At 41.4% G+C, this 13,299-nt stretch overlaps 1 protein-coding gene across 1 annotated transcript; it reads left to right on the top strand.

Moving 5' to 3' along the window:
* Window positions 1-2,710: 2,710 nt before the first annotated feature.
* Pate2 (prostate and testis expressed 2) lies at window positions 2,711-13,205 on the top strand. Its single transcript, XM_037207628.1, has 5 exons — window positions 2,711-2,961; window positions 10,488-11,305; window positions 11,451-11,471; window positions 12,050-12,178; window positions 12,497-13,205. The coding sequence occupies exons 2-5, from the start codon at window positions 11,254-11,256 to the stop codon at window positions 12,631-12,633; spliced, it is 339 nt and encodes a 112-aa protein (XP_037063523.1). The 5' UTR covers window positions 2,711-2,961; window positions 10,488-11,253; the 3' UTR covers window positions 12,634-13,205.
* Window positions 13,206-13,299: the final 94 nt, after the last annotated feature.

Genomic DNA, 13,299 nt, shown 5'->3' with positions numbered 1-13,299 from the left:
CTGCATGGCTTAGGGAATAATGACAAGGAAAATTGATTTTTTTTTCTGAAAACTTTCAATGTTTCAGTGTGGCTGGATGTGGAATCTGTGGCTACCAAATGATGGCCGCACAATTGTTGTTATGATATTGCCATTCTTATCCTGTCTTCACAGAGGAAGAAACTAAGGCTTGGTGAGGTCTAGTGTCATTCCCAACGGTCACACACCTGGTGACTAACAGTACTAGTACTTATAGTAAGTTTCTCTAATTAGAGTTCACACTTTTCACCACTATGATTCAATACCTCTTTGAGACTTATTCATACATTCAAAATACAGACACTGCTCCATGTGTGAGAGAAGAACAATGAATGAGCTCATCTGGCCCGCTTCCTTATGGGGAAGAGAGAGGTCAGAGAAAGAGATAGACAGCTGTGACCAAGCTGGACCTTCAACCTAGAACTTCCCATTCTTGTCTTGGATTCCCCCTATCAGAAATTTACCCTTTTAGGATGGGGACCATGTACTGTGTGGGGCTGTAACATCACCCTTCCACTTTTATTATCATTGCTAGGGCCAGAGCCTGGTCCATGACACTTCTGACAAGCTAGGCTCAACATCTCTATTAAAGAAATTTATGTGGCCACATTAAGAAGAGTTGTGCACATATCATAGTTCCAGGACTTTGGAGGCTGAGACAGGAGAGTGAGGAGTTCCAGGCCAGCCTAGGCTACACATCAAAACCCACCATTTCTAGAAAATCCAGGTCTAGGAATGTAGCTCAAGGGAATAATGTTTTTCTAGATGTGAAAAGGCCCTAAATTTATCCTCATCACAGGAAGGAAGGAAAGAAGGAAGGAAGGAAGGAAGGAAGAAAGGAAGGGAGGAAGGAAAGAAGGAAAGAGGGAAGGAAGGAAGGAAGGGAGGGAAGAGAAACAAGATAATCAGATAGGGGAGGGTAAGTTTTAGGAGAAATTCCAGAGTTTGCAAATTTTCTTTTCTTTTAAAAATGTTTTATTACATTTTTATTTAAATGTGTGTGTGTGTGTGTGTGTGTGTGTGTGTGTGTGTGTGTGTGCAACATTGCACATGTATGGAAGTCAGAGGAGAACTTGCAGAAGGCAGTTTTTTTCCCCACTGTGTGGATCCTGGGGATCAAACTCAGGTCATCAGGCTTGGAGGGAGAGCCTTTACCAATGGGCAATTTGGTGGCCCTAGAGCATTTCTTTTCTATGACTCGTCAAAGCATGGATCTTTCTTTGCCCATCAAAGATCTGAAGTCTTAAAGTCTCAGGGAAGAGAAAACAGGTCCAACAGCTTCTAAAACGAAGAGTGAGACTTTGACACATTTGAAACTTGTTTTCTGTTTTGCCAGGTTTAGGTAAAAAAAAAAAAAATGTTAGAAACTAGATGGGGTTTTCCAGAATATTCCTAGCTTTATCAAGGAGCCAAGTCCAGGAGATGGTTCAGAGGATAAAAAGCATTAGATGCTGTTGCAGAGGACTGAGGTTCAGTTCCCAGCACCATGAGGTGGCTCACAATGATCCTTAAACCAGTTCCAAGTGATCTGGTGCTCTCTTATGGCCTCCACAGGCACCAGGAATCCATGTGGTTTATTTAATACTAAATAAATCTTACAGGAAAAAGAAGGCAAATCCTACAGCTTTTGTAACAATAGGATCCGACCATACTGTTACTCAGGCCTCACACAGCCTCCCTGCCTACAGATGCTCACCAATGCCTGTCTGAATGCACAGCTGTCAATCTTTAGTCAATAGACTGCCAGGTGCCTGGGTTTCTCACCTGGGGAAGTGAATTTATATTAAAGGGGGCTAATGGCAGCCACATCCAGTACCCTCCTCTCCGTTCTCAATTCCTGCCTGGGAATCAGAGACCTTGAATGCAGGTTCATGCTGTGAAAGCCCTCTTCTTCAGATACCTATAAGAAGGGACCCCCAGTCCTGTCTTGTGGGCCTGATCAGTTTCAGGGCCTCTAACATGGTGTACTGTGGCCTGAACTCTCCGCAGGGCCCCAAGCTGTTGTCTGTCTGTCCATGTCGTGAATAACCTTTCCAAAAAACTTACCCTCGCCCTCCCGTCATCCACCTTGGTGTCTCCCTTGAGCTCCACATCTGAGACTTTTCAAGGCATTTAGTTTGTCCTTTGTTTTCCTTGCTTCATTCTCTGTTGAGAGGCAGAGTGAAAGGAGAATTATGGCAATGGAAGCACTGGCCACTCCTGCAGCTACATGACCTCGCATGGGCTGTCCTGTAGCCAAGCAAGAGGCTTAGTCATCCCAGGGCCTTATGTCCTACTAATCAGCGTGCTGTGTGGTCACATAATTTGCATGCAGTGTGATCATGTAATCTATGCGCATGCATAGCATAGTTACATAAGTGTGGTGCAGGGGTGGGGTGGGGGGGTGGGGGGTGGGGGGTGGGGGGGTAGGGTGGGGGTGGGGGTGGGATAGGGGGTGGGAGGTAGGGGAGCCCATAAAAAGTGGGTCACAGACTCCTTCCCCCTCTTCTTCCTCTCACTCCCTGCACAATCTTCCATAGGCCTAAGCCCTTCCCCCCTGTTCTCTTTCCCCTAATAAACTCCTGTAGTGGGTTTTTCTGTGCCTCATGGCTTTTCTCTCATGGTAAACAGCATCATTTAATGAATAACAGAGTGTCTCATAATAATAATAACTAACAGGCACACATTCAGGGTCCCCTGGAGTGGGTTTGCGTGGAGTCTGTTCTTCCTGCAGGGGCCTCCTTGGCTGCCACTTTTCTGAGATGACCAGTGAGGTTTAAACCTTTAGTTTACCAGCTCACTTCTAGATTGGTGGTTAAAGTTTGACATTCCATCCAAATACTGGTGTACTCTGACATGGTCTTCATTTTCCCATAGGCCCTGATCCATCTAATTTCCTCCTGAAAAAAGACCTGAACCCTCACAAAGCCACAGAGAATGGACATTAAAACCTGTGAATGGAGGGTAAGCAATGTAATGGAAAATGTTTTCCTGAGGGTGGTGAAACCGGAGAGTAGGGTGAGGGGTGAAGTGTTAATTACACAAAGGTCACAAATTAAACAGGGAATAAATCAGTTGGCAGAGAAGGTGATTGCCCCCGATAAAGTTAACCTCTAACAGCGCATGTGTAAAAAAGCCTTCCTTATACAAATGCCTTTTAAAAGTCCCTATTCTTCCTCTTAGCTTTGGCTCTCTTCTTCCCTTGAGAGTCGATTCTTTCTTAATCGACTTTCTCTATTTCTGCCACTATCCCCATCTCTGCCCAGATGCTCATTGGGATACAAAGACCTGTAAATCTCAACAGGTGACCACTGAACTCTATTATCCACCAACATCAATTGTCAAGCCTGTGGGGCCCACAGAGACTCATAGTGTGGCCTTATTCCATCTTGACCCAAGGTCAGAGAGTTCAAGCTTGTTTTGCCCCACAAGGCTGCATAATAGGATGTTTTGGCCTAAGGCATGGTTACCAGGTGTCTTATACTTCAAGGCCTGATTACAGGATGATTTGCCATAAGGTATGGCTACTAGATGTTTTGAGAATTAAGGAAGTATTTACACTTTTTTTGTACTTTGGACCTTGAACCATGATGTCCTTGAGAGGGAGAGGTCTTTTGCCTCTCCCCTTGCTGGTGTATAAAAAGCTCATGAGGGATAAACTTGGGGCAACTGTGGTACTGACTCAGAGCCCTCCCAAACCTATTCTGTGTCTCTGTCTTTTTCTTTTATGTCTATGTCTTTATTTTTCATCTCTATTATTATAGATGTAACCAACCGTCTTATTAAATAAGAAACACAGAAACAATGCAAAAGAGAAAGCCGAGAGGTCAGAGCTCAGAGCTAAAATCTCACCCTTCCGCCTGCAGTGTCCCAGCTTCCCGAAAGAGAGCTCTATTTCCTGTCTGTTCGTCTATTTAAAGTATTTTGTTCTGCCTTCTCATTGGTTGTAAACCCAAACACGTGACTGCCTCATCACTGTCTGAATGTACAGCCCCCTAGGTCTTAAAGGCATATGTCTCCAATGCTGGCTATATCCCTGAACACACAGATATCTATGGGATTAAAGGTGTGTACCACCACCGCCACACTCTTGCTATGGCTCTAATAGCTCTGACACCCGGGCAACTTTATTTATTAACATACAATCAAAATCACATTTCAGTACAATTAGATTACCACCACATATTATTTCTCAATCCACACTCCCCTGTATCAAGGACTGTCCAAAGGTCGGGCTGGACTCAGCACAAGCCAGCCACTCAGGAGGTAAGACTTATGTTTCTAATGTCTTAAGCTTCCTATTCAGACTAGGGGTGACTGAGAAAAGCTACTCCAAGTAGTAGACATGGGCCAGGCGATACACACCGCAAAATTGTGCGCTGCTGACATCCAGGCAAAGGAGTGGGGAATGCTTTCCTTTCCCTTTCTTCTCTAATTGGAGTTACTTTCTCAGCTGCCAGTCTGCCTTTGATTTCCACTTTCTCAGAATAAGGTATAAGAAGAGACAGAAAACCATGGGCTCAGACCACCTCGGGGGTAAATAGGCCCAAGAGAGTTAGGGGTGCACACCAGTGTTTGTAAATCTCTGCTAGGACATGATTGGTTCACTGATGACATCTAGTAGGGTTACAGAACTAGGAGACGCCCAACCTGTCAGGCCTCTGGAGGATTTTGTGTGTAGGCGAGATGAACACTATCTTGACTCCAGAATCTTTCTTTTTCTTGTAACTCCCCCTAGAAAATTCAATTCCCCGAGGCATGCCACTACAATAAATCTTTAAAAATTGGAATAAATTTCATCCTAAAGGAAAAAAGGTCTAATATTTTATTGTAACATCATCTGGTCTCATTATAAGATAGATACTGGAAATTTGGCCAAAGGATGGAAGGATATTCCCATTTTGCTATTTAGCTATTAAAATGGGAAAGAAATTAACCCAAATCTATACAACAAACTTCATCCCTTGACCCTTTGGCAGTCACTAGGCCTTTCTTACATCTCAAATATACAGTTATTAAAATTTTCTATGTCTTTTCTACTAAAAGTACATTCTTGTTTAGTAATGGTGTCATATGTATTTATGGCAATTGTTTCATGTAATCATTTATGTGTTGTTTTGTGTATTCAACCGTGTGCAGCAAAACTCAGTCTTGTCCTAGAATTCTTCAAAATTGAGTAACAAAATTTGTAGCCAAACCTCATTTTCACATTTTTAACTTACTGTGTGATAAAATTACTATTTGGGGCATGCCTGATTACAGACATGTGAGAGCACACACATAGGTGTGGTGTGCATATGTGTGTATGTGTGTGGGGTGTAATCATTTTTGAATAATTTTAAATTTCACTTGTGACATTAAGTTACCTGTGTTCCCTTTCAAGACATCATTTTTTTTTAAAAAAAGATTCTTATCTTGGCCAATTTGAAACTAAAGAAAAGAAGGTAATTTAAGAATAAAGCTATTGTTGCTTTCTCAACCTGCTTAGAGTCTTATAATTACCCTAGGCATGGTGTCTTTGAAATTTGAAATTTCTACTTTGTCTTAAGAGTTCTGTCTTTAGAAGTGCAGATGTTAGAGTAAAGATTATTTAATGATCTGAAGAAAATCAGATCAATAGTCTAACATAAAGACTGGCAAATGATAAATAATAAGAACTGAAAAATCTTTGTGTTTAAAAATATCCCCATGTAAAATCAATGCCTTAGCCAGTCATCATCAGAGAGGCTTCCTCTGGCAGCAGATGGGAACAGATGCTGAGACCCAAAGTCAGACATTACATGGATAGACAGTCTAAATGGGAAGTCTCCATCAAATCCTTCCCCACAGAGCTCAGGTAACCCCTCAGAAGAGGAGGCGGAAGAGTGTAAGAGCCAGTGGGGATGGAGGACCCCAGGAAGAGAAGGCCCTCTGAATCAAGTGACAAGGCACACATGAACTCACAAAGACTGAAGCAGCAAGCACAAGTCTGCACCAGGTCCTCTGCATATATATGACAGCTTTTAGCTTTTTTTTTTTAAATGGGACTCCTGAGTGTGAAAATAAGTGAGTTTCTGATTCTTGTGCCTGCTCTTAGTACTCCTTTTGTTGAATTGTCCTGCCCAACTTTGATCTGACAGTTTTTGTTTTATAATATTATATTTTATTTTGTCATGTTTGGCTGTTATCTCTTAGAAACCTGTTCTTGTCTAATGAGAGATAGAAATGGAGTGGATCTGGAGATGAGGTGAGGTAGGGAGGAACTTGGAGGAGTAGAGGGAGGGGAAACTGCAAAGCTATATATCAATATATATTGTATGAGAAAATAATCTCTTGTCAATAAAAACAAAAAGTCTCCCTATGCCTGGCTATGTGTATGTATGCATTATCTACATGTGTTTATGTTTTCTTATATTGTTGCATGGTAATAAATTGTCCTGTAGTGAATGGTCACATAAATGAAATTGTTAAATTAGTCCAAATTCCTTTTAGTAAATAGTGTATAATTGGAGTTTCTGGACAAAACCCCTGGCTCTAACAGCACCACTAGGTTCAGCTTCAATAGAAGTCTAAAAATGCTAAGGCTATTAATGAGCACACACATAGGTGTGGTGTGCACATGTGTGTATGTGTGTGCAGGTATAATCATTTTTAGGATGATTTTAAAGTTCTCTAATATAATGTCAAGGAACACGGAGAAGAGATTTAATAAATGTGGCCACGTTGGTAGAAGCAACTAGAGAGGTATGATGGCACTTTATTTGTGGTCCTGATATGAGTTTTATTTTTAAATAGGAAACAAATTTAAACTGCTTAACTGGGCAGGCTTAATCATTGCTCAGTTGATCTAAGAAGAACCTGTTGCTTGAGGGCATGGACTGGTTCTCCAAAGATGACTGCTCCTGTTCCAAGGTGTAACTTTAACTTTGTGGATGATTGCTCTAGGCTCCACAGTTCCTGGACCTGATTGACTAGACAGTGATTAATTCCCTGTTTGACATGCTTATGCACCGAGGTAAGCAGATAACCTGAAGAAAAGGAGGCAGGCACAGAGTGGAGAAAGACATCACAGGCTTCTATTTTGCCTTTAGTTGCTGAGAATATAGAGAGGTTTTGAAGACTATCGACAAGGCCTATTTCAGATACCACTTTCTGTGTTTTGTTAGGAAGCAATTATTTTATTAAGAGAGAAATTTTGGAGAGAGTGAGCAAGAGCCAGGAAAGGCTGGCATGAGGCAGCAGTGGGCAAGAACTGTGCTCAGTAGCTCCTTTCCACGACCCTCTGTTCCCATTTCCCTGTTAGATGAGGTGCGGCTCTTTGGTGTTCTGTCAGGAACATACAGTGGCCAGGAGACAAACAGCCAGTGGTGTGGGCAGTGAGGAAAAGGAGGAGTCATCAGGGAACCAGAGTGGACACCCACAGGTGGCAAGACATCCACTAAGGAGTTGGACCAATGGGTTAATGTTTGAATATAGATGCTGTGTACAAAATCTAAGGAAAATTTAACAAAGAACCAAAATGTACAGGAACTTTATTAACTTTATAGCATCTGAGACATGGTCAATTTTATGACCTCATGGGACTCTTTAGAATTGGTAGAAAATCAAGATGCAAAGTATCAGTTCATAGGTGACATGCAAACAGAGGTAATTATTCCCTGGAGCCTGTGGCCACTCTTGTAGCATTAAAAGTGTTGTCTTCAGAATGTGTTATAGTATTGTCTATAAAGCAAAAAAGGAAAAAAGAAGAAAAAGAAAAAAAAGAAGTCATTCAAGCACATGACTTTTACTGTGAATATCTATACAATTATGGATGTGCCAATGTGTGGACGTATTTTACAGATCTATTTGATTGTCTTCCACTTAGAGATGTGGTAGATGGACGGAGAGACTCTTTGTCCATGATGGCCTCTCCCATCCATAGATATACTGGGTAGTAGTTTGTAAGAAATTTCATATGAGGGTTCAATGTGTGATTGGTTGTGGTTGTGTTAAGATGATTGTGAGAGATAGGGTAACTTATCATGTGGTACTGGCTACACATTGGGATAAGATACTTCTGAAACATTTAACTATGCCAATAGTATGTTAGTGTCTCATGCTCACCAGCATAATAGATTGGTGCCATGACTGAAATGTAATTTTTATTTTTTTGGTACAATTACTTTTATCATTGTGGGAACCAGGGAGCTATCATGGCATTAGATGATAGTTTAAGATATCCTTTTTTTCAGTTTCACCCAGCACACCTTGTCATGGAGAGCCTCATATTACTCAGTGCATTCCAGGCTATTTCTTGAAAATTCTTCCCAAGAACACCTTTCTTTGTGTGTGGACATATGCCTGGCTTATGCTATAAAACAGTATCTATGTGTTTCTGTAACAAATAGTGACCTGTCTTGACATTATGCCACATCATGGATCAAAATGAGCCATACTAATGGTGAGCATTTAGTACAGTTGGAGACTGAAATTCAATACATTTTGCTCTGGATTGGTCAGTTCAGTAGTTTACCTGCTGTATTTATAGTAACTATTTTTTTTACTGGTTAAGCAAGAAGGGCAACATGATGATTTGCCTTCCTTGTGCTTGCTTGGAAAGTGTTAGTTATAATATTTAACTGGCATGGTCTAATAGAGTTAGATTTTTACTTAAAAAAATCACCGTTGATTGCTACTTAACTTATTAGCCACTGTTTTATTGAAATGTATAATTAACTGAAGAAGAGATTCTTCTTAGAATTCAAGTATTTATTTTCACTTAGACTCACTTACTATTTCATGTTGATCTGTTGATCTGCATATTTCTTTATGAGGAAAGTAAAAAGGGACCATTGTTAGGGTATGGGAATGGGTGAACAAAAGAGAGGGGAATAGTAGGGAACAGGTGATCTGATTGGGAAAGTGGAATAAAAAGGGGGGGGCTAAGTATGGGGGGAGATATTGTAGAAGAAGGAGGGTAAAATAACAGTAAGGATGTTTGAAAAGTCATAAGGAATCATACTATAAACTACTTACCTAAAAAAACCTATAATATACATAAGTCAGTGTATAAGTATACATACATAGTTTAAATAAAACGTTCTCATTTTGGCTGACAATGCTTTCTTCAAGGAACAAAGACAACCTAACAAAAACTTTAATCCTAGGCAGGAGAAGCTCTCTTTTTAGTTTTTGGACAGGTTTACCCAAGAGACTCCATACACATAAAGATTGTCACTACTGTCCTTAGTTGCCTCCCCAGAATTGGAAGGTTAAGTCCATGTTCTTCAGATACAAGACCCAGAGGCCCATGAGTTTGATCTGACCTGAATGCATCCTCCCTGGGGATTAGCTTTCTTGGTACCAGAAGGCACTATGCAAGCTTCCAAAAGAGGGGAGCAGTCAAAAGTTCTACCCAGCTGTGATGCACATGAATCCCAACAATGACCAGCGTAGCCACAGTAACCTTAAGGGAGCACTAGAGGCATGCATGTCTAGGTGGTAATTAACAACTCTCTTAACTTGGACTTAAGACCCATTCAATGAGAGGAAATCCTGCCTGATACTGGAAGCCTAGAAACTACCCAGGGCTAGTGAAGTCATGTATCTTGGAGGAGAACCTATAATTACCACTTGACTAAACTAGCATAATCCCTGAATATATGTGTCATGCCCACTGATAAGTATAGTCCTTATTCCTCATTAAGGAAGCTTCTCTTTGCAATAGATTTAGACCATTACAGAAAACCACAGCTAATTAAAAATGCAAAGTTCGTGGCATTCGGTCCCATTGATGTATCTATAATTCAGCTCCCATGCTTAAGGCCCAAGGATCATTGAGGAAGAGGAGCCATAAAAATTATAAGAGCCAGAGGAAAAGGGAGTTTGCTGTGAGATTGTGTCTCCTAGGAATGTCAGAAGTTACATGCATAAAGTGTCACGAACATGACTGCCTAAACATGAGCTAAACAAAGACAACAACAATAGACATGTAAATATGGATGGGGAGAGCCCATGAGGCTGCAACCCTACATAAAGAATTATAGGCAACAAAGAAATGTTCAGAGTGGGAGAAATAATCACTCCCAGAGAAGAGCACACCAACTGGTTATCCAATATCAAAAGCTCAGCCCTGAAAACATGCATACAAGTAACATTATACAGAATGAGTAGGATATATTTAGGAATATATAGATATATGTACAAACATATACAAATATGCATGTAACAACAATTGATGCAAAAAGGCCATGAATTTGAAAGAGAGCAATGAGAAGCATATGTGAGAGTTTGGAGGGAGGAAAAGGAAGGGGGGAAATGACGTAATTGTACTATAATCTCAAAATTAAAGAAAAACAAGCTGATAAACCTGTTTGCTCTGTGGAAAATGAACTATGAATGCAAAAGTGGGTGTGGCAAGGCTATCACTCATTCATCTCACAAATATTTATCAGGTGTTTTCTATATCCAAAGCCCCCAGCTGCATGGTATGTCACATTAAATAAAACAAAACTCTTGCTTTGTCCTAGAGAAGGAACCAAGACATGAAGAAACAGATATGCAAGGCCAGGAGGTGAGACAGGGAGGAAACTGGAGGTGTTGCTTTCCACAGACTGCTGAGGTAATGCTGCTGTATCTGTCTGGGGGCATCCAAGTCGGGACCTAAATCAGCAAGGCCACTATGGCTGGGAAAGACGTTGGAAAGGAAGCTGTTACTTATTTCCCCAGAGAAGGCCTTTTTCCTAAGTATGCTGAGAAGTCATTGGAGGGTTTGAATGGGCAGCATGGCACCTGTGACTTATAAATGGTTCTCTGGCTTCTACCTGGAGAAATCACCACGAAGGGGCAAAAGTAGAGGCAAGGAAGCCAAACAATAAAGTTATTGGTCAGTCAAGATAAAGATGGCTCAGATCATGGCAAGGGCAGTGGAAACAGAGAAATGTCCGCAGGGAAGTCAGCAGGTAGAATGGCTGAGGTTTGCTGCCACACTCCTTTAAGGATGGGACAAAGGGAGCTCTAAAGACGGACTCCAGGATTTGCCAAGACCTGCAGCCCAGAAACAGGAGCAGGTGTGGTGAATCGGGGAGATCACAACTTTATGTTTAGGATCTAGGGTGTGTCCTGAGGGAGTCAGACACAATGACTTGATCCTGGAACTGAGAGGTACTGTCTGTCCTGGAAAATTAATGACGTTGGAATTCAGATGAACAGCCCAAGGACAGGTCAACCACTCCTCTCAAGTGAGAAAAGAGCCAGTACCTTCCACAGGCAGCTGCTGAAGACCAGGGTTGCAGGATGTTTGCTCTGTTAATGCTGGGGATGGTGTTTCTGTCCTCCCTGTATTGGGGTAAGTCCTGGTGATAAGGAGGCAACTGGTGGCTACTTAAGAAGTGACTAGATGCTGGGAAAGGAGGGGTTTCCAAAACTGGCTTTCGGGCTGTGGAGGTCTGGGAGATTGTGACAATGGAGACCACCTTTCTTTCTCTTTGTAGGTGACCTTCTTGAACATGAAGGTATGACCATGGCTGGTGTAAGGGTTTTGGTAAACAGTTCATTTGTGACATGTTTAGTAGTAAACTTCCCTTCAATTTACTATGGAATCCGTAGACTCCAGTCTTCTCCTGGCATACTTCCTCTATTTCTATTAGTAAGGAAGTGAAAATACCTTTGTTTCCTTTTACCCATTACTGACAGAATATTCAGTTTAGACAAGATGTTTATTACTTGAACCCTATTGGTAAATTCTACAGGAAGCCTGACTTCCTCAAATGGTATACATTTGTTTTATGTCTATAAGCTTCTGTCTCACTCACATTCCCAGCATTTAGGAGACAAAGGCAAGTGGATGTCCGTACGTTCAAGGCCAGTCTAGACTGCATGAAGAGTTTCGAGACAACCAGGGCTACATAGAGAGACCTTGTCTCAAACAAAACAAAACAAAACATTTCTCTCTCTCATAATTATTATAGGAGTCCTATTTGGGCAAGGTTAGAACTAATGGATTAATAGTTAACTTCCCACAAAGAAGGATCTAATTGCAAAAATTTTCTCAGAGACCACAATCACCAAGTACTTTTTTTGTATCTCAAAGATCTTGGAACAATGTGCTATAAATGTAACAAATATCATCTTGGGTTATGCTATGAAGTCATGAGTTCCTGCACACTGAAGCATAGACAGTCTTGTGCTGCTGAGAACATTTACGTACTCACAACGAAAGGTAATGTGGGGAGTGGAGTGATGGACAGTTAACCACACCTTCCCTTCTAAATAGTAGTGCTCTTTGTGCTTAGGATGAGTGGGATAGTAGAGTTGATGAGGATGAGTGGTCTTGTACAGGGGTGGAAAGATGGACCTTTCCCTAAGATAACATTGAGTGGTGGAGGGGTTGTTGTCTCTGGTCACTTCTGTAATAAAATCCCTTCTGTGGGTTAGCAATGAGAAGGAGAAGTCTATGATAGTTGGAAGATAAATTATTTCCAGGAATATAGAAAGAAAGAATAGTCTTTAAAATTCTTTTCCTCTTTCACTTCCTCAGGGCAGAGCATGTATCATTACTCAAGACTGTCGTGTATGACCAACTGTGAGGACATCAACTTCCTGAGTTTTGAAAAGAGGACAGAGCTCATCTGTTGCAAACATAGTAACTATTGCAACCTCCCCATGGGACCCTAGTTCCGAGTTTCCTATGGATTTGTGGTCATTCTTCAACTTACTACCCACTCCCTTTCCCCCAAAGTCTGTATTTGCTCTCCTCTCCTACTCCTAACTAATGGTAAGTGAGAAAGTCATCTGGCACTGAAAAGGGAAGTAGTCATAGGAGAAATTGGGCTGGAAGCTCAGCGTCAATGCCAAGCAAATCTTTGCAAATTCTTGTTCTCCCATCTGGCAGGGCACTTCGGCTCACTGACAATGCTCCTTGTTGTGAGTAGGCTCAGAATTAGTGATCTCTTATATGAAAACATAAAGTCTTGGGTCAAAAATCATATCTACACTTTGTACAGGAAAACCTGTGAGTATGCTGTCTTGGTCTGCACCAAGTCCTCTGAGTTGGGATTCTCTTTGGACTATCTCTTCCTGGCTCAGTACTTTTGACCCATGGATTCTGGAGATAGGGAAGGTGTGGGCCCTGCTTCCCAATTTGCTGATGTTCTGAGACAAATTTTTGTCTAGTAGATTTCATGGGGGAAATCTCCGGTGAGAAAAACCTAAACAAACAGAAAGATTAAACAACAAAACTTTAGGAATCTGTGGACATTGTCATTGATGCAGAAACAGTTTAGTGTGTGTGTGTGGATCTGGTTTGTATTATCAAGGCTCTGGGTTCAACCAGGTGATTGG

Source organism: Peromyscus leucopus, chromosome 7 (genome assembly GCF_004664715.2).
Source record: "Peromyscus leucopus breed LL Stock chromosome 7, UCI_PerLeu_2.1, whole genome shotgun sequence".
Lineage (NCBI taxonomy): Eukaryota > Metazoa > Chordata > Mammalia > Rodentia > Cricetidae > Peromyscus > Peromyscus leucopus.
Note: the sequence above shows the minus strand (reverse complement) of the source record. Positions and strands in the feature narration are given on the sequence as shown.

What these genes read in the sequence shown, in the direction of transcription:
- Pate2 (XM_037207628.1), top strand. Translation starts at nt 11,254, where the DNA reads ATGTTTGCTCTGTTAATGCTGGGGATGGTGTTTCTGTCCTCCCTGTAT. An exon ending in TCTGTCCTCCCTGTATTGGG is followed by an intron (nt 11,306 to 11,450) that starts GTAAGTCCTGGT and finishes TTCTCTTTGTAG; the next exon opens with GTGACCTTCTTGAACATGAA. An exon ending in TTACGTACTCACAACGAAAG is followed by an intron (nt 12,179 to 12,496) that starts GTAATGTGGGGA and finishes TCACTTCCTCAG; the next exon opens with GGCAGAGCATGTATCATTAC.